Genomic DNA, 20,861 nt, shown 5'->3' with positions numbered 1-20,861 from the left:
AATGTGACATTAGCGAAGGCTCGGTAACCTTCCTTTTGTCTCCGTTTTTAAGCTTCGGTTTTAAAGTTTACATCGTTTCCCGCTGAAGTAATTTAAACCATGTGTTTACTTACATTTTAAAGTCGGAACAGTTGCAAAATATTTCCAAGCCTTTCTCGCACAAGGGAAACTTTTGAAGAGGTTTAATCTCATTTAATCTTATTAATCTCGGAACTGTTTGCAAAGTTCAATGAAATGAATTTACAATTGCATGGAAATGATACTAACCTTATAAAGGAAAAATCTGTGGTGAGTGTTTATTTCCAGTTGATTGTATTTAAGCGCAATATAGGTCGCCGTTAGCTTTATCACTTCCTTTCCTTTTTAAGCTAGAAGAACAAGCTGGTATGATGATGATTTGTGTATTTGTGACCATTTAGCCACCTTGCATAAAAAATATGATGCAGCGATTTGAGGGTCTTCTTTTGTTGGAAATTCCAGACCGGTTGATAAATTCGTTTCTAAATATTGAGTAAGTTTGAGTGTCAGAGGAAGAATTTATTAACGGTGAATTGAAACAAAAGTTTAAAACAAATTATTAACATTTTTGGTTATAGATGGAGCTTTTCGATCTATATCTTGCATTATGGATGGTGGTTAAAAAACTCCTTGTATTTCCGACTTCATATTTGGTGGAGTGTGGTTTTAGTGCAGTCATTCAGCTTATTTCCAAGCAGAGAAACATACTTCAGGTTTGTGAATGCGGTAATTCAAGAATCCTGTAAAGTGACATTCAACCGAACGTTGGGAAACTGGTATCAGGTCATCAAGCCCATCAATCCCATTAAAATTTTATTTGATGGAAATATGTCATTAAATTAGGCAATAAAATCTCCTTAAATGACTTCTAGACCATGAAAAAGCTATAATCAATGGTATCTTAATTGTTTAACTAATTTTAACAAAACAAAATTGGTTATTTTATTTTGATAAATTGAAAATGTTCATGCAAATATAATTGGTTAATTCATGACAAAAATATGACAAGTAAACTTCTAAAAAAAAGCTTTTTAAAAATATTTGTGTTGGTAATTTTTATTTGTACGCTCACCTAAGTTCCTTTTAATGTGTATTAAGTCTTTTGCATAAATGTGATATGAGCACTATCCATCTATTGGATTGTAAATAAACATTTAATCACCTCAATGTTTCTCATTTGGTTATTTATTTTTCTGATTTTGATTATTATTTTAAAGCTATCGATTGGGGGGCCTTGATTATAGGTTTATGGATCCAAGTGGCCCTAAATGTTTGGGAAACACTGGTCTAAAGCAACGAAAGCCCTGTTTCCAATTGCTTTGTATACTTCAGTCTTTCCTCATTTAATTACATTTGCCGTAATGAGCCAACCAAGTAATCTTACTCTAGAAATATGATTTTTTAAATTATTTACGAGGGCGCGCAATTGTGTCTCAACTTCTGCTCGACTGTCATCGATTTTTTGCGTGAAAATGTTTCAGGTTGTGCATTTACGTCAATACTATGTTCTCATCTCGGCGAGATCTAAAAAAAATCCATTTCAAGTCTTTTATCGCTTAAGCGATTAATCGAATATCTATCATTTCCTTACCGTTGTGACTATAGTGGCGCATGAAAAAAATAATGCTAAAATATCTACTTTATAGCCCTATACCAGTATGTGCAGGAATAAAACTTGAAGATAACTTACTTTAACCGAAGAAAACGACTTTTCAATACAACGAGGGTTAATTGGGGAAATGTGATGATAATATCGACCTATGATTTTTAAATTTTAAAGTTTTTCACGGCAAGTGTTACGATTCATACTTAAAGGAATCTGATAATTGATAATGGGAAAATTCATCAGGGATTTTAGCTAAATAAAGTATACCCGAAAATCACCCACCAAAAATATCTCTTAATTTTTCCGGTTATTACCGAGAGATTTTCCAAAAGTGTTGCTCAAGTGTCACTAAAATTGTGCCCCTAAAGAGATCTAAAAAAAATCCAGAGACGCTTGGATGTCTATGTATCCCTGTAAATATCAATGATTTACGATTTCCAAACGAGAATTATAACGCTTAATAATGTTCACTTAACATAAACTGAAAGGACCTTGAAGAAAGACGTGCGGGAAGAGATTCCCGGGTGGGGATGAAGGCAATAAATTTTGCGAAGTTCTCACCAACTTTACCGAAACTATATCGCAGTGGTTTCTATGTCGGGCTATTATTTGATGAATTAATCTTGGTTGCCTCTTGCAAAGATCCCATCCTTTTCATCGAACCGTTTCTCACCTCGGAATTTACGCTTGTAAAAATAGTTGCTCTGCAGGACTTCAGCATAACTGTACGACAACTGATGATAGCCCTAAAAGTATCGCAAGTAATTTTACATGATAACTGTAACTATCTGATAAGTCTAATACTTGATTTAGGCCGTGTTTCACCAACCTGAGCTTCATTGACTCAATTGGAAAGCATTCCTTGATATTCATTAATTATTTAATGTAAATAATTTGTCATGGGAAGAAATTAACTTTGTAATTGAATTTCATTGTGAAGGTCATTTTTTGGGCATCAATTGGAGAATTTGATAAAAGTATGTGCGTATTCCGTTCGCTTATGGAATGTAAACTGAGATCAAATCATGGAGTCAAACATGGAATTCCGTCGATGGGACTTGGCCGTATATTTGATTTATCAGATCTTTCTCTTCTAATATACCATAGCAACGAAAACACGTAACATGTATATTTTCTCCACAAGGAAGTAGCAGTGTAGTTTTTCTTAATTTACTGAAAATGTTGTTTTGGATCAACATTTTGTCCGTAAACCACTCCACGATACATTTCCTCCCATCATTCCTGTCCGGCTCCCCATTGGCTATCGTAAAATTGATAGCATTTAAATGCCATTGGCCAGAATGGCGGGGCGCTAATTTAAACGTTCCGAAGCGTCGGGACGCGGTCGTTCGCGGTCGGAGCACGCGCGATTTGATGTCGGATTCCTCTCTCGGGAAATAGAGAGGTGGGGGGACGATCGCGACGGTGGAGCGGCGAAGGTTTCCATCATTCGCGGAGGGTGGGTGGGGAGGTGGGCGGGATCGGGCGAAAAATGATGGATTGTTTTTTCGCCGACCCCGACGAGGAGGAGGTGGCGATTGGCGGCCGGCCCAGTCACCACCGCCGACCCCCTCTTCCCCTCCCGCCAGGCGATCCACCGCACTCGGCCTCCTCGTCTGCCGCGTCCGGAATGCGAGCGGCCCATTAAAGGTGCCTCCCGTGTCCTCCTGCACGTGCGCTCTCTCTCTGCGAAGCGCGTCCGCGTTGAGGCAGGTCCCCCTCTCGTCCCCACATCTCCCCTCAAACCTCCTGAGAGGAACATTAGGTTCATGGAAACACGAACGCAGGCGGAATGATACCATCGGAAAGGCTGTCACTATGAGAGAGCTCAATGCGGGTTTTTTTTCACAAATTATACTAACTTTTTCTCGAAAGGAAGGAAATGAGAAGGATGAGTTTAAAAATTTACGTCGTAAGGCATTAACAATAGTAGCCAGAAAAACTTGCCTATCTGAAAGCGTTTCAAACGAAGATGGGCAAAGTCAGAATTGCTATGGTGAAAAAGCTTCTAAAATGAATAGGGAGTCGATTACTAGGATCTTGAGTAAAGATTTAAATAAAAGATTTGTCAAATCTTTGCTATTTAGCGTAGCGTTTTTTCGAATTAGAATGTTAACATCAAACATGAAAGTCTGAGAGTTGTCATGACAGTTATTAATCTGAAGATATGTTTTGAGAGCTGAGGATAATACTTATCCCGAACAACTTTATTTAATGGTGATAAGGTTCTATTGTTCTTAATTTATCTATTAATATTTCCCTAATTTATTGTCATACGGACAGCACGAACTGCATTTCATTAAGCTTTATGAGCGGGTTTGCTTCACGACGGTTTGACCTAGAATGCCTATTACCCACGATGTGCCAGCATTAGGGTCTATATTTAATGCCAGACGGCAGGGATGACTAAACGGTTGACAGTTTTGAACTAAGGAAAAACGAAAGAAATAACCAGAACCTACTCCAGGAAAAATAATGATAAATCATGTTCGGAGAAATATTTTGTTCAGATGTAAATTGAACCTTGAAAAATGCTTCTGTGCTTAAATATTCATTATTATGACTGATATCTTCATTATGACTTAGAATTTACATCCGATAAATAGAACTTTGGGTTCAAATACCTATCGCGTGTAGCAAAGTCGCTCACCTCCGCTCACGGCTGGGGATAATCAGCGCACTCCTTTCAACCACTTCCTGCGTCAGCTTCCGCTCCATGTCAACACCTCTGACTTGGTTTGCCTGAACACAAAACGGTAAATTACATTTCGTTTTACCGAAATTTCCGAGACGCAGCTCCCATGGCAATCGCTTTGTTTCAAATTGACGCTTTGATTATTACTTACCCTTGACGTCTTCCCCTCTTGTCCCACATGGCGTCATCAGACGCGGAACAGTGAAAGATTATGAAGAAATGTGCTGCCCAGCCAACCAACGCATGCCTTCTTTTCTGCCCACGGTTTAATCGGAGTTAAAGGAATAGCTATTGCCATTAGGTAGTCTAACATTAAAGGTAGGTTTTGAATGGACAAAGATTGAATGAGGATAAATTTCTTTGTCTCTCCTGACAAAACACAACTTCTTGACATCCGACAATAAATCCTTCGTCAATGCCGCATACTTCCTTCCTCACTTAATTACGGCATACGTGTCTTTCTTATTTCCATCTTCGCTTACCTAACATTCTCCTCTGTCACAGTCTTTAATATCTTATTTTCAATCAAAATATTCTTCATCCACCTTTCCTGCCTCCTTTGGATCACTCCCAACAACCCTCTTTCCTTCTCCACTATACCTGGAACTTCTTTATTGCAGTAATAAGGATAAATTATTAAATCTTCAAGCCCTATTTTATAGTATTCAACAAGTAGAAATGATATCAAATAACCATTGAACTTCCCTTCCTAAAAAATTAAAAGGTGACTGCAGCTTAAGGAAATGCGGATATTCTAAGTGTGAGTACTTCTTGAAGGAAGAAGCAGTTGGTTCGAGAAATTAACATTAACCCAAGATATTTCGTAACTTTTGAAAGTACTCTTTGAGTAAGGGGGCAGGTAGAACTGATGACTAGTATTTTATGATTGGGAGATCGAGAGTAGGTAAGCTATACGCATAGATGGGTCGGCGACTTCTGGCAAGGTGCCCAGAAAAAAAACATCTGATTTTTGCATCGTGTGCTTAGATCAAATTACGCGCAGAGTTTCTTCATATACCCTGACGGTAACGCTGCTTATCGTCCGGTTTTACTGGTGATCTTTTCATTGGATAACAAAAGACATAGCAAGGAAAACCAATGATCTGTTTTAGTTTTCCTCGAGTTAAGTAAGGGAAAATGAGTGGAGGAACCATCCAAAGTTATTCTGAAGTTCGACTACTTCAGGTCTCCATAAATTTTTGGATATGATGAAGAGTGGAACATTAGATTTCCGCTTCTTCTGTTCATCTTTCGTTGCTGTTGATTGAAAAAGGGATGTGATACAGTATCAATGTCACAAGCAAAGATGTCATATCTGAGTAGTCGCTTTATGGTCATTCGCAGGTTCTCACAGTTATTATTGTAGTTTTCTATTAAATCACCCGATGAAAAAGCTATCTTATAATGGTACTCCTTCGAGATGTATGTGTATATATTTTCCGTACTTCTACTAAAGTACCAAATATTCGCATTTTTACCTTTGAGACATGCTACAGATTTATGAGAATCAGCACAGAAATTTTATTTCCAAGATTTTCTGCAGTTTTTCTCTGTTGTAATTAAGAGATAGTGCTTGAACGTGATAAATCCGTTTAAGGAAAGTGTCTGACTAGCGGTTCTCAGAGGGAAAGAGCTAGCTGCCCTATTTTTATTTATATTATTTTTTTGGATAGCACAGTTTACATGACGATTCAGTAGCATGGCTTTGGTTGAATACTCTATAATTTATAACGTGACCATTGCTTTCACTGAGGGACACTCCATGACTTCTTATTACAACTCACCGACCTCGATATCATGAAAATCAACGTTCATGCATTTTATTTATTTGTATAGGTAAATGTTGGTGAATGGCAGTACACGACACAATTCATTGTCTTGTAATCAAATAAATTTAAAAAAAAACAATGAAAATAAGCAAACTAGCGATATGTATTGATTTAGCTAACTTAGGTGTCGAGTTTTTCAATTTTAATGGCCTAATGTACACTTGTATAGAAATGTAAGCTCTATTTCTGCAAGTAATTAATTGTGATAATTGTCTTTGTCTAGATTATTTGTTTTCGTAGATAATGTTTCCTCGGTCGAGAGAATAGGAAATAGCTTTAAGTTGGAGTAGTAATTTAATATTGTATATTGTAACTGCTGTATTATATTCAACTTCCTCGGAGGCTGATGGAAAAACAAAAGCATTTTCAATCTAGATCAATTAGTGTGTTGGAAACCGAAAACTTTAAACTACGTCACCAAATCGGATTTAAATATTTGTATGCATTTTAAATAATATTTTAGGACCCTTAAACTATAATTGTTCTCTCTATAATTCATTACCTATAATTAACGCGTAAATATTTCAGAACATCGTAATCTTGGATTCCGTTTCTCCATTCGTCCATATCTATAGTCAAACCTGAGTTTCTCTGAAATATAGCAATTAGAAGATTGATGGACAAATTTTAATGCATAATATTTGGCTGCGCATCGCTTATGATATGTAATCTTCCTCACCTCAAAAGACCGTCTTTAATTTGGACTAGAGAGCATGAATTTTTTTGTAGATGTGATAAATATTTTTTATCCCTAAGTTACTCCTTTTAATTGATAATCAACCATCTCATTAGGTACTCCATGTGATCCAGTAAAGATAGTTGTCTAGGACGCCAAGCTATCTAGTGGTGTTAAAATGTCACTGTCATTAATCGGTAATCTAAACCCAGACATCCGAAATTTTTACTCTTCAAAACTGTACCTTGAAAATATAATCATGTGACCCTTATTACACTGTGATAATTTCCTCTTGTTTTCCTGCCGAAAGCATTTGTTTAATTCTCTAGGCCTTGGAGTCTACTGCTCTAATTATATGAGCTGGTCAGGGGCGGAGGAAAATACTACCTTGATCAAAAAGTTCCCGGAATAACCACCGTGTGGCGCTCCCATCGTTCCGATTTGAGTTCTGTTTTTTTTTGTTAAATTGGTACATCTGTTGTTGATATTCCCTTTAAATCTTAGTGTCATAACTTGACATTTGCAAAAGTTACGTAGCCAAGAGTACATCTATCTCTGTGTGTGTTGGCGATTTTTTACAATTTCAGAAATGGATTTAAATTTGCAACAACGAACTTGTATTAAATTTTGCGTAAAAAACGGATTTAGTGGCGCACGGACGTTGGAAATGTTGGAAAAGTGTTTCGGCAACGATTCTCTAAAAAAACGGTCGTTTACCAGTGGCACGAGCGGTTCAGAAGTGGTCGTGAGTCAATCGAAGATGATGAACGCAGTGGCAGACCATCGACATCGAAAGTCGGTGAAAAAATTGATAAAGTAAAAGAAATGTTGGTCAATAACCGCAAATTAACCATCAGAGAAATAGCGGAGGACTTGAACATTGCCTATGGATCCGCCCAAGACATTGTGGTTAATGATTTGGGTTTCCGTCGTGTAGCAGCAAAGTTGGTGCCAAAAGACCTCAATTTCATGCAAAAAAGAGACCGTGTTGACGTCGCAAAAGACATGATTTGCGAGGCTGAATCCGATCCCACATTCATCAAAAGGATCATTACTGGAGACGAGACGTGGGTTTATGAGTACGACACGCAATCCAGACATCAGGCAAGTGAATGGCGTTCACCAAATGAGCCGAGACCAAAAAAACCACGTCGTTTTCAGTCAAAAAAGAAGGCAATGCTGACGGTTTTCATGGATTACAACGGTGTAGTGCATCATGAATTTTTGCCAGAAGACCAGACAGTAAACAAAGAGTATTATTTGGGCGTTATGAGACGTTTGCGTGAAGCAATTCGCCGAAAGAGACCAGAAATGTGGGCAGAAAACTCGTGGATTTTGCACCATGATAACGCACCGTCGCACAGTGCTATCATTATTCGTAATTTTTTGACGAAAAATGCAACAAATACCATCCAACAGCCACCGAATTCACCTGATTTGGCTCCCTGTGACTTCTTTCTGTTCAATCGAGTTAAAAAACCATTACGGGGAACGCGTTTTAGCAGCCGAGAGGAAGTAATGGAAAAATCGCAGGAAGCACTGATGGACATACCGAAAACCGAATATAAAAAATGTTTCGAGGATTGGATCAAGCGCTGGCATAAGTGTGTTGCAGTCGATGGGGATTACTTTGAAGGGGACAATATAGATTTAGATGAATAAACTTGTATTTTTAATTTTCTGAATAAATTCCGGGAAATTTTTGATCAAGGTAGTATATTGATAAATGTGAATTTCTAGCTAAAAACGGAAGAGAAATTATAAAATGGATGCATTAATGTCAAAATACTTTTTTTTAATATTGGTAATTCAAAGTCCATGTCTACAATTTACGAGTAACATAAATTATATTGAGCCTTCCGGTTTTGTTCAGAGAAAATATTATAATTGTTTTAATATTGCCAATTTGGATGCCCACTGCGTAATCGTCCAGCTCTCAGTTGGGGGAGGTGTGAGCACTATCGTCTAATCCAGCACAGGCTAACTGAAGAAATCATGAATTATCCCAGCATGCAGAGCATAAAGAGACAAATTAGAAGTTTCTGTAGCTATCGAGAAACGACCGTAAGCTCGTGAATAAGGGAAACTTTAATGTAACAGACAGTCTTTGATGATGGTTTACTTCTAATTACGATTAGCAACTGAGCGATGGAAACATGGTTCTGTGATACCGATTGCACAACAGTCACCTTCTCTTAGCCTCTCCCTGCCTCCTGCATTGGCAATGCTTGACTTAATTGGGATCGCTCACTTCGTGTGATGACGTCAGATGGTGCGAAATTAAAATTTGTCGTTTTCTTCTCTGGAAAAGAAGCGCACATCCTCTCGGGTCCTTGCCTCCTTCCACCCTACAAGACGTCACGGGCCTGAAGGGAGGAAATTGGAGGAAAACAAGATGGCCGTTATAATCACCAAGGAAACGGAGAAATTCATGAATGGTGGTATAAGGATTGCGTGTATCTAAGGTCAGCGGCGGAGGTCATCATTTCATCTGAGGACATTGTCTTGTCTTCGCCGCTGGGTGGCTGATCTTTGGACCAATCCTATGTGCCATTGCATCTCTTTACAGCTCCAAAGCGACTACGATGGATGCCGTTCCGTTTCCGTTTTACCGTACCGTTCAAGTTTTTTGGATACATTTCACAAGTGAAATGAGCACAGTCAACTAGGTTTATTTAACGATTATATATATATATATATGTATATATGTATATATGTGTATATATATATATATATATATATATATATATATATATATATATATAATGTGGTTTTCAACGGGGGACGTGGTAGTCCAGTCGGTAGAGTGCTGAATTTATGATCTGAGGGCTCGGGTTCGATACCGGGTGAGCCTGTGGATATCCTTGGCTCCTCCTAAGCTGTGTACATTTTCGGGATCCTGGTTTTCCAAGGGAAACCGCAGGCGGCTCACAGGAAGGAATTAGCCCTCCCTACCCTGATGTGCGATTTTCACACACCGTTGGGCTTATTGCTAGGTGTATAGTGCTAGTCTCTACTCTCACCTATCAAACCAACCTTCTGGTTGATAAAGGTGTTGTGTAAAGTGTCACCTGACTTGGACTTTCCGATAATAGGCGCCTTATGTACATTCGTAACGATTCTTTGTATCCTATTTAATTGCGAAATGAAGCCTCGCACAGGATCTCAGACTCTCGACGAATTTTCAAGGCGAGGTCCAAACAGCGGGAAGTGAACAACTCTCCTTAATGTTTTCATTCAAACGCATCCCCAGTATTCATTTGACGTAAAAAAATACGCCGTAACGCCGGATTTTGACGATTCTGTTGCGGGTGTAGGAAAAATAGAATATATTAAGGGAATTCGAACGGGAGAGAACTAGAGTAGTCGGCATACCGTTTCTTCCAGGGTATCGAGACTGTTTGCTTTTCCCCGTGAGCAAAGGAATACGGTTAGGTCGTGGTTGGAACGCTGCGCAAACATTTGGGAAACTGTCAAACGCATCCACGCACCAAACCCACACGTTCACGGTGGATGTCTCTCCACACAGAAGACCTCACCGCGTGTCTTGCAAGCAGTCCCTCCCTTGAGAACGAAAAGAAACGCAAAGGAAATCGTTGAGCAATCAGTTTTTAAAGCGAGGATGAGCTCTCTCCATGACGGTCTATGCGATGGACCTCGCAAGAACCCCCCCTTCCCTCAAACCCTCTCCCCCTCTTCCCCATCGTCTCAAACATTACCACATCCCCGCCTTGCCCTGGCTCCCCGCTTCCCCTCTCCGCTTCCATCCCCCTTGTAGGCTTCACTCTATTTCCCTCACCCCCCGGGAAAACCTCCCCTTCTGTTACCCCCCCACTTTGTCACATCTCTCGCCTAACAACCCTCTCTGCGCCGCCTCACACCCTCTCCCTTCCTCCCTCAACCTCCAACCCTGCTCTCGTTCACACCCCTCTCTCTCTCTCCCGCACCTCGGTCAGTCTCCATAGCCGATGGGGGGAGGGGTTGGGGAGAGGGGGAGGTATATAGGCGGGGGTTCGAGGGGAGTGGGACGGTTGGGAACAAAAAGGAAGGAAGGATGAGGAGGAGGCTTTCGCATACGACCACTCTTCAACACGGCGGAAATTTTCCACGGCGCAGAAGCTCGCTGATGCGAACGCAATGAGCTGTCTCTCGTGTTCTTATTTTCATCTCTCTCTCTCTCTCTGTATCGCACCCTCTTAATATTCACCCCCTCGGACTCCTTCCGTTTTTCATCCGTACTCAGGAAGTCCAGACGCCAACCTACGTTAAATTGATTCGAGCTCGAAAAGAGAAGGATCGGGATGGTGGGTTGGCTAACGTACAGGCTTTGCTTCTCACCGAGAGGGCCTCGGTTCAAATACTGGAGACAACAAATATTTTTCATTGGTATCCCTATCCCTGATTGAGGTGCTTTGTGGAGGGCACTTTGAGTGAGTACGACGTAGGATGGGATGTTAAACTGCGGACCCCTTGGCGTCTTTCGACAAGAGTAGGTTAATGACGACGCCGGGTTTCTCTCCAATCTTCCTTTCGCATCCATCCCTAATGGCGCAAAATGACGTTAGCTGTCGGTCGCCGCACATAAAAACTACTACTCGAAAAGAGAATTCGTTCGTCTAGCTCTCATTCTCGCTTCATGAGACCGCGGTTGGTCTTCCTTCGAGAATGGAGACTGTTGAAACGACCGGTATATGGACTCCAAAGTTTCCTATCCGGTCTTTACTCTTGTGATAAGCCGTTTTTTATCTCTGGAACCATGGCTTTTTCCTCGAAGAAGAAATTGTTATTTAGAAATGAAACGCACTTGTCGGAACTCCAGAATCACTCCGAATGCTATCGTCCATGCCCCGCGTTCTTGCTTTGTTGTACTATGCTCAACTTATTACCATACCGTATTGCGTTCCCCGATGTTTTATATTTCGCTCAATATTCACGTTGATCTTGTCCCAAGACATTGGGAAGACTGGTGAAAAAAGAGGATGTAAAGCACAAGAAGAATATGTACATATTTTTTTAAATGAAAAAATGATACTACATTATTCAACCTGAAGGTAGGTTTGATAGATGGAGAAGGAGCTTCCGTGCTACAGGCTTCACCCAGTCGGGATATTTGGGAAAATGCATGGAATAAATCAGATTTTTCAAATAATCTAACCAATTCATCTGGTTCTCCTATCCTGTGCAGTGCACCATATTGCCTTTACCTCTTCGAATTGTCAATGTACTTCCTTGTTCTTCTCTTCATTTGCTCATTTAATCTTCAGAATCATGTTTAAAAGGATTCTGTCCTATGATCTTCTTTTCTATGGTCTGATCTATTGAATGGTCTCATCCATGGAATACCTCGTTCCTAACGTGGAAACCTAAGTTGCGCAAAATCATTACGAACTCAAAGAGGCCCTTTATGATCGTATTATTGCAGAAAGATTTTTATTGTGTTCTGGTTTGAGCTATTGTTTCAAGTGGTCTCCGATAGAGACGGACAAAATAATGGTAGTTTTGGATCTCGGTAAGAATCATTACAAATTACTTGATTTCCGTTCAATTATTTGTAATTTATGATAATTTTCGCTACATTGAGAGATGGAATGTTACTGCTTCCATGCCATGAGAATCAACTTAGCATTTAAATTACAAACTCATATTTTGTTGTTCATTAATCCGATATTGCTAGCCTAACAAATTCTCTTTGACTGTTCCCAAATTCGGTAAAATTTTACCTTAAGGAGCGAAATTACCTAGATTTAGGCAATAGAAATTGCTTTTTCTGAGTAGGTCTGTTCAAAGCATAGTTATTACATTTAGGCGAGGGTTCTGTGAAATATATCACTGGAACGAAGAGCGTCATGCTTGAATTTTTCGTCTTTTACGAGGAGTGACATGGATTTCTTCAAAGTAAAAATTGTGCAGATTATAGTATTCATTGATGAAAAGTATGTCACCTTCGTGGTTTAAAAAAACCGAGACATTGCCATTTTCAATTGTTTCGTCATAAATTTCGAGTGACTACATACGCTTTTCCCTCATCCTACTTCCCGGCAATTACGTTGAATACCACTTGGTGTTCGCAAGAATCTCTTTATCTCGGCCATATAATTCGAGGATTCCAGTCCGTTGACGTCCTTGTATGTTTGTAAATATATTCATTGCATTCCGTTTATTGCCTGCGGTTGAGATAGCGGATGTCTCTCCGGAATGCCATGAAAGAATTCAAAAGACATGTCTTCATTTTATTTACGACCCAGAAAGCTCAGTTTTTCAACTCAACCATTGTATGTATTTCAGCGTTAATTGGCATTAGAAGGCTTCTGGGTTTGCAGTAACAGCTAAATAATGAGATTCATTTTATCTGGAGAGCTTTCTCATGCTAGTCCAACAGTTAGTAAAATTAAGAAGTAATGAAAAATCGTTCAAAGTTATTATAACTGTAGATGGAGGAAATATATTCAAAGAAACGGAGATGCTGCGGCAGTAACGTTTAACGGAGTCAACCGCCAATGCGCATTAAAATGTAAAAATTTCAAAGGGTAAAAATCATTTGTCTTGGCCGGGATTCGAACCGGACATCGAGGGATCCGGGTTTGAACCGGACATCGAGGGATCTGGGTTCGAATCCTAGTCAAGAAGAATGATTTTTACACTTTGAAATTGTTGCATTGCTACGGAGAAAATACTTCTTCGATGGAAGAAACATTATTTATGAATTAATCGAGTCCACTAGCCTCGAATAAAGGAGAGATAGAATTTTCTAAATTAATGTACGTACGAAAACGGTAAAAATATTACATGAAACTATTTTATGCAAATACATACGCATCTGCAAAAAAGTATAAGGAAAACTAAATATAATTCCATTTAAAAATATAGACAGAAAGATAGTGAACATATCTATCATTCAACTCCTTTACTCTGGGAAAATTTTAATGTTAGGTAAGCATAAATAATGGTGAAAAACTGTCTTTTTGGAAGGGAAGGTGGGTTGTGATTATGTTGTGCTAAAGAGCATATTGCAAGCTAATATATGTTAATACCTTGCAGCAGAGCATGTGACGTCTGCAGTAATTTTCAGGATCTATCAAGAACCTATTCCTAGACCAAATTTGCTCAACCGGGGGCTGTCCGCAATCCTAGGAGTTCCGAGGTTAATAGTGGTGAATGGGTTAATCCGTTGTTAAACATGTCATTTTTGTTTAGTTCAAAGTTGAAATTCTACCATCTGCGTACGGTCAGTTCTACTTAAAATCTTTTGTTTTATAGCAAAGTCTTTGACCAAATAAATTTGATCAAAACGTATAACAAAATGTATTTTTCACTCAGAATAAACTCTTAGAAAAATGACGTTTTGCTCATACTCTGTAATTTTATGAGAGAGAAATTCATCGATAGTGAAGCATGAAACTTTTTATACCTGACACTTGAGATGGGTATTGTTCCTCGGATTAAAAAGGGTCAAAGTATGAAGGAAAAAAATCTGCTCTGGGCGGAAGACTAGCTATAATGAAATATCCACAGAAGCAAATAATAATAACAACTATACAATGCGAACGAAAGAGGAAAAAACTTTTAAAATATACACAAAAGGTAAATTAAACCACATCAATATATGGTTGGTGGGGTCCTGCTTCACCACACATTTTAATGCGATTTCTCTTGCTAACTTACCGAATTTTATCACCAGCTTTTCATTTTCACTCTCGGTTAATCTACTGTATAGTTCACACGATTTACTTTATATGTTAGGACTTTTAGTGTATTGATACGTAATGGAATTAACGACTGTTTTCAACTTTATTCTCTTTTTTCATTGCAGACAGAAGCTAAAGTTGAAGATGAACCGCAGAAGAAGGGGAAAGTTATCAAGTTTGGATGGCTTGAAGGCGTATTTGTGAGTATATATCCTTCATCATCTCCCATAGTCATTTCAGTATGAATTTTATATTGGATGGATTTTTTTTCCGTTGAAAAATCTCTATACTTTGTGTCATAGTACTGCTCAGTATAAGTATCACACGAAGGGCTGCACGAGTCTTAGTGAAGCGTAAACGTAATTTTCCTCTGTGTGTTTATTCAAATATTCGAAGAAAAGAGGGTGAAACGTGATTAAGGTGCTCGTTTTCAGATGATCTGAAGATGTCCTAAAAGCGTGCATGTCATTAAACTCGCTGTTGCACCTTAAACCTAAAAATATGTCATGAAATTAAATTACATTTATCATGGCTTTTTGTAATCTTTTTTATTTTTTCGTATGGAATTGAAAAAAATATTTCTTATTTCATTTTTACGACTTCATTTGTAAGTGGGCGTTCTCTTACGTTCACTCATGAAAATAAACGGGAGATTTTATTCACCACCATATGTATAAAATGTATGCAATATGTGAATCAAGAATGTCGCAAGCCTTATTTAAATTATAATATTTTATTTATTAATGCCATGTTTTTTATGGCAGACTAAATATTGGTAACCAAAATATGTAATTCTTTGGCCCTCCTTGTTAGTATGTACCAAAGTTGGTTAGCACGTGCCAAAATGAATCACATTGCTATGATACTATCTTTACCATACGTAAAGTATAATCAAATGGTATAAAATAAAATTATATCATAAAAGTATTATAAGTTTTAAAATGCATGGACACAAAGTAAACAATATGACAATTTTTTAGCTCGTCACAAATTCCGTTTTAAAGATAACATATTTTAACAATATATATGTTCTATGGCAATGTAAATTTAAATAGCATATTTATAAAATCTTAGGATACTTCTTAAAATTTGCTACTTTTTTCCTACATGTTGTTTGTCAGCGTGTAGAATTTTCCCACAACCCTTTTCTTATTTTTAGAAGCATTATTTTGGAATAATTTCAAAATGTCAATTTTTAACAATATATAAGACCCAATTGGGAAAAAAGATCTTCAAACCATTGGCTCCCAGAGTAAGGGCCAAGGGGGAGCAAAATTTTTCACTTCTTACATAATTTTCTCCGAATATCAAATACGTAAATACGTATGATTTGTTAAAAAAGCATTAAATTGTACTTGAGCATACAGGGTCGCACCCAAAAGTGGTAGGACTGATTTTTTTACAAGAATTTTATTGACGATATACTTACATCGACTTAATAATCTTCAAAGTATGCTCCTTGAGCTGCTACACACTTAGTATAACGTTTCTCCCATTCCCCGTACAACCGCTGGAAATTTTCTTTGGGGATGCCGTTGATGACCCTCGTCGAAGCCTCTTGAACGGCCTTTATCGAGTCAAAACGTCGTCCCTTGAGCTGTCTTTTCATCAGGGGGAAGAAGAAGAAGTCCGGTTGTACCAGATCGGGAGAATAGGGCGGGTGCGGCAACGTGGCAACGCCGTATTTGGCCAGGATCTGTCTGACGACGAGCGCGCGATAGCACGGCGCGTTGTCATGATGAAGCACCCAGCAGTTTGCGATGGCCGGTCGGACTCTTTTCACGCGTTCTCGGAGGCGGGTGAGCACCTGCACGTAAAAGTTCGCATTCACAGTCTCCCCTGGTGGGACAAACTCCTTGTGAACCACTCCATGACGGTCGAAAAACACAATCAACATCGTTTTGAGTTTTGATTTGCTCATGCGAGCCTTTTTTGGACGTGGGGACGCGGAAGTGTGCCATTCCGCGGATTGTCTTTTCGTTTCGGGGTCATATTGAAAAACCCATGTTTCATCACCAGTTATCACATTGTCCAAACAATTTTCATCTCGGTGCAAATTGGCTAACACTTCTTCGGAAATGCGCACACGCGTTGCCTGTTGGTTGACACTCAGAATTTTCGGCACCATCTTGGCGCACAGCTTACGCATGGCCAAATCCTGTGAAATAATGCGTTGAACGTTGGATGCAGTCAGACCCAACTGGTCTGCAATTTCTTCACTGGTTAAGTGTCGGTCTGTGTTCAGCAGTGTCCTCACTCTGTCCACATTCGTGTCGGTTCTTGCCGTCGACGGCCGTCCGGAGCGATGGTCGTCTTCAACGAGCTCCCTACCCTCTTTAAACAACTTGTGCCACTCAAATACTGTGGAACGGCTTAAGGCAGTGTCCCCATAAGCCTGCTTGATCAAATCGAGGGTCTCAGTTACCGTCTTCCCGAGTTTCGCACAAAACTTCACGGAATAACATTGCTCAAATTCAGATTCATTTTGTTTTTCGACGCGGACAAAAAACTTGCTTCACTAAAAACGGTGTCCTCACTCAACGACAGCCCGCAGGCGACTGAAGTTGATGTCGGTCTGTTGCTAAGAGCCCCCTCCACCTTACCCTGCCAGGCAGACCCCCCTCCACCGCTCCGTTCGCGCCAGAGAAAATCAGTCCTACCACTTTTGGGTGCGACCCTGTATATAGAGTTGATCTCTAGTTGGTTTTGCAAATATGAAATATTTTTTTAACTATGGATTACGTGTTCTGACATAATTGCGACTGGCCTCGCAGCTGTCAAAACATGTTAATCCTTGGTTTCTACTGGTCCTTATTTATGCAGTGAACACACTTATTGCAACAGCTTTGCTCCTGATCTATTGTTATCATTTCAATCGATACCACAATCAAGCTCATTTGATTCACAGATGCGATGCCTTCTCAACATCTGGGGTGTTATGCTCTTCCTGCGTCTCTCCTGGGTAATTGGACAAGCTGGCGTCGGTAAGAAATATTATCTTTTTCAGGATTAATTTTAATTATGGATTGTTTAGTTCTAACATGACACAAGGTAGAAGATGGGCTCCACATGAGAAAAGATTCGGTGTGCTTGGCTAGGGATGTCATTACGGCAATGAATGTTCTATCCGAGTTTTCATTTCGATCCATTTGCATTTATAATCGCAAACATTTGGTCCATGCGATGTACTGTATATGTCAGCAGAATTTCAGGCCCAAGAGGGAGGAATTGTTGATAGTAGTAAGAGAATGGGTGTTCTTGGGACCATTGTTCGGGCAAATATTTCATTCTGATAATAAGGATTATACTTCGCCACACGCTTATTGGTCTCCTACCGCCTCACCATAAGTTAACGTTTTAGTCGTTGTAGTACATTTTTAACACCCTTAAAGGCGAATTTTTGGCAATGTTTTGAGACAAGAGGAAGCTGATAGATTGGAGGCTTATGAGATGTGGGTGTGGCGTTGAATGGAGAAAATAAGTTGGACAGATAAGAGAACAAACGACAAAATTTTAAATAGGTTGCGCGAAGAGAGGAAGTGACCGGTGGAAATCCAAAAAAGGCAGATGAAGTGAATGGAGGAGCTACTGAAAGTTAGTGGTATGTTGAAGGCCGTGACATAAGGGAGAATCTTGGGCATGGGGGATAGATAACTTACGCCAAAAATTTTGGATTTTTGTTAATGCATGGATTATTTAAATATGTTATATTGGAGTAATGATAAACTTTATTATCATACTATAGAGGACGGAAGAAAGTGGGAATAGACAGCACGAAGGCAGGCCTTGAGATTACAAAGGAAAGAAGAATTGAAAAAATGTAGGACAATGAAAGAGGAAATACCCACGATGCTTAGAGCTAAAAATTCGTTCTGGACCGTCCTTCAATCTTCCATTTATAAGCAGAATACCTTGAATGAAAAATACCAAACTAAATACAACAGTCTCTTATACCTCCTATTCCTCTCGCCCCAAAGATATTCCCGACCGTCTTATGACCTCACTACCAGAGAACCAATATTGCCAACCGTGCATTTACCTCTTGGTCTTGCTATACTCTGGAGTAAAGAAAGTAATTTATTTTATTGGCGACTGTCACGTGCATCACGCAATATTCGGGCGCTTTGCGCATGACGTCTCACTTCATGTAACCGTCTTCATTCCCCCGATCTCATTCTGCCTGTTTTTCCCCCCGACACCTCGACCCCTCTCTGAGTGTGACGTAATATATTGACGGCTATCGGCGTCTCACTATGCGTCGACCAATCAGATTTTTGACCCCAGTCTTGACTTCCTCTTAAAGAAAGTTTTTCAACTGCAGTGCAAGATGAATGGCCAGGTCGTGTGAGGACGTACTACTGACTCTCCGAAGTGCATTCGCGAAAATTAATTTCTCGATTAGAGTAATAGTAATCAATTCGAGTATGGATTGGTTTGATGGTTGTGTCGTTCGGCGAATAACATCACGGGTTCAAGGTCCTTCTTCGGGAGTGTGTTTCATGTAAACTCTTGTTGGATAATTCTCTGAGGGGGCTAATGACCGGGAAAATATGTTCCTCCTCTTCTCATTGGCACATGGGTCATCAGCAAGGTCCGAAAGAAAGCATAACATTACGGAAAAGAGTTCTCGCTACTCAGAGACCTGCGTGATGTCTATGAAGAGAATGGTGAACAGACAAACAGACTGCACACACCCCCTTTGCGACGTTCTCTTTGGTAGTTACTCTTAAATTTCTCCTGGCCACTTTCGGCTTTTCAATCATCCCCCATTTTGTAAAGATATTTAAGAAAGCAACCCTCCTCTGCCCTCGAAGTAATTTATCGGCGATGCTATTCTTTCTCTTTTTCCAAGAGAAAATAACAGATCCGATATAGGTGTGACGTAAGTGCTCTTCAGTATTACTGATCGTTTCAATTACATATTTGCATGGAAAAATTGCAATAGCTTCAAATATAACTTGTTCTTTTATCTTTTTGGTAAATGTTAGAATACTTCCGGTGTTATGAAGCGAATATTTCGAAGCTCTTACAATTGGTTTATAAATTATTTTGATAGAAATGAGCTCTTACGGCTAGTAATATTGAATGAATGTAAAACTCCAATAGCCCTAAACAGTTTACCTTTCTAAACAAAGTACAAATGAAATTAGTTGGTTAACGACACAAGTCAAGAAGGGGTAAAAGGTAAAAAGGAGAGGATAAGAAAGGTGAATACGTAATCAGCTTTCTTATCCTCTCATTTTTACCTTTTACCCCTTCTCTACTTGTGGCGTTAGCCAACTAATTTCATTTGTACTTTGTTTAGAAAGGTAAACTGTTTACGGCTATTGGAGTTTTACATTCATTCAATATAAATTATTTAAAAATTGTAAAACGAAAGTTTAATTAGTTTTACAGGCAGCATAGGGGATATGCTATATCAATAATGGGGAATAAGAGGAAGTGTAGGAAAGAATAATAGGAAGTGGATAAGTGGAGAGAGTTTTGCATAATTTCACCTTTGCTGATTAGGGATTTTTAAAATTCTTTCATCATAAATAATCGTTGAGATAATTCAATACTGAGTCTTCAATTAGATAGCTCCTAAGTCCTCCCACTTACTTCCAGCGATGAAACAGATTGAAATATTACATCACCCCTAGCAGCTTGCGTAATTAAAGGACAGCCTCTTTAGAGGTAGGCAAATTCTGAAAAGACTGCTTGCAACTTACCTCAGGAAATTTACTCCCTTTGAGTAATTAATTTTTTACTTTACTGTCTTTGCATACTTATTTCGTTCCTTTTTCTTTCATACATTGTTTTCGCAAATGCTTTTCTGCTCTTGAGAATAACCACTCTAATTCTCCCATTTTAACCGGTGACATTCTCAGTGCATCACGTCCTCTCAAACCATTTACTCTTCTCTCATATGTCCCTCTTTGGTGATTCGACTTGCATTCATTCTCTCAACAAGACCCATACCACACTTAAGAAGATGGCGATTCAATGTAACGTTAACATAGTGTGGCTAAGTGCCGTGATTTACTAATGGGACAATCATTTGTTCACTGCCTACGGTAGTTTACAAGTAACTCACAAGTGATAGTAACAGTTTGGACGATTTCCTAGTATTCTGCAGTAAATGAAAATATTGCGCAAATACCCCCTTAAATAAATATCATGCATATGATTCCGCCTTTATCTAAAGACTGAACAGCACAGCAAAAAGTGTTTAAAACTCTTCACTTTCTCCTTCCGATGTCTTTGAAATGACCGGCCTCGTCTGATGAGTCGATCACAACAACTTGGTGATTAAAAGATAATCCTAGCGGCAGCCATATTACATGTTCATTGCGGGCATAACTTAACCGCA

At 39.2% G+C, this 20,861-nt stretch overlaps 1 protein-coding gene across 4 annotated transcripts in view; it reads left to right on the top strand.

Annotated features, from left to right (window-relative positions):
• Positions 1-20,861, top strand: part of LOC139695502 (bumetanide-sensitive sodium-(potassium)-chloride cotransporter-like) — a 233,896-nt gene that overhangs the window by 175,146 nt on the left and 37,889 nt on the right. For all 4 annotated transcript variants that reach the window (XM_071594299.1, XM_071594297.1, XM_071594298.1 and 1 more), the window contains exons 2-3: positions 14,635-14,709; positions 17,418-17,493. In XM_071594299.1, the coding sequence (XP_071450400.1) occupies positions 14,635-14,709; positions 17,418-17,493 (151 nt within the window). The remainder of the gene's footprint in view (positions 1-14,634; positions 14,710-17,417; positions 17,494-20,861) is intronic.

The sequence above is a fragment of the Hetaerina americana genome, unplaced genomic scaffold, assembly GCF_022747635.1.
Source record: "Hetaerina americana unplaced genomic scaffold, ioHetAmer1.1.p SCAF_6, whole genome shotgun sequence".
Lineage (NCBI taxonomy): Eukaryota > Metazoa > Arthropoda > Insecta > Odonata > Calopterygidae > Hetaerina > Hetaerina americana.
This window is presented reverse-complemented; position numbering and strand designations above follow the sequence as displayed.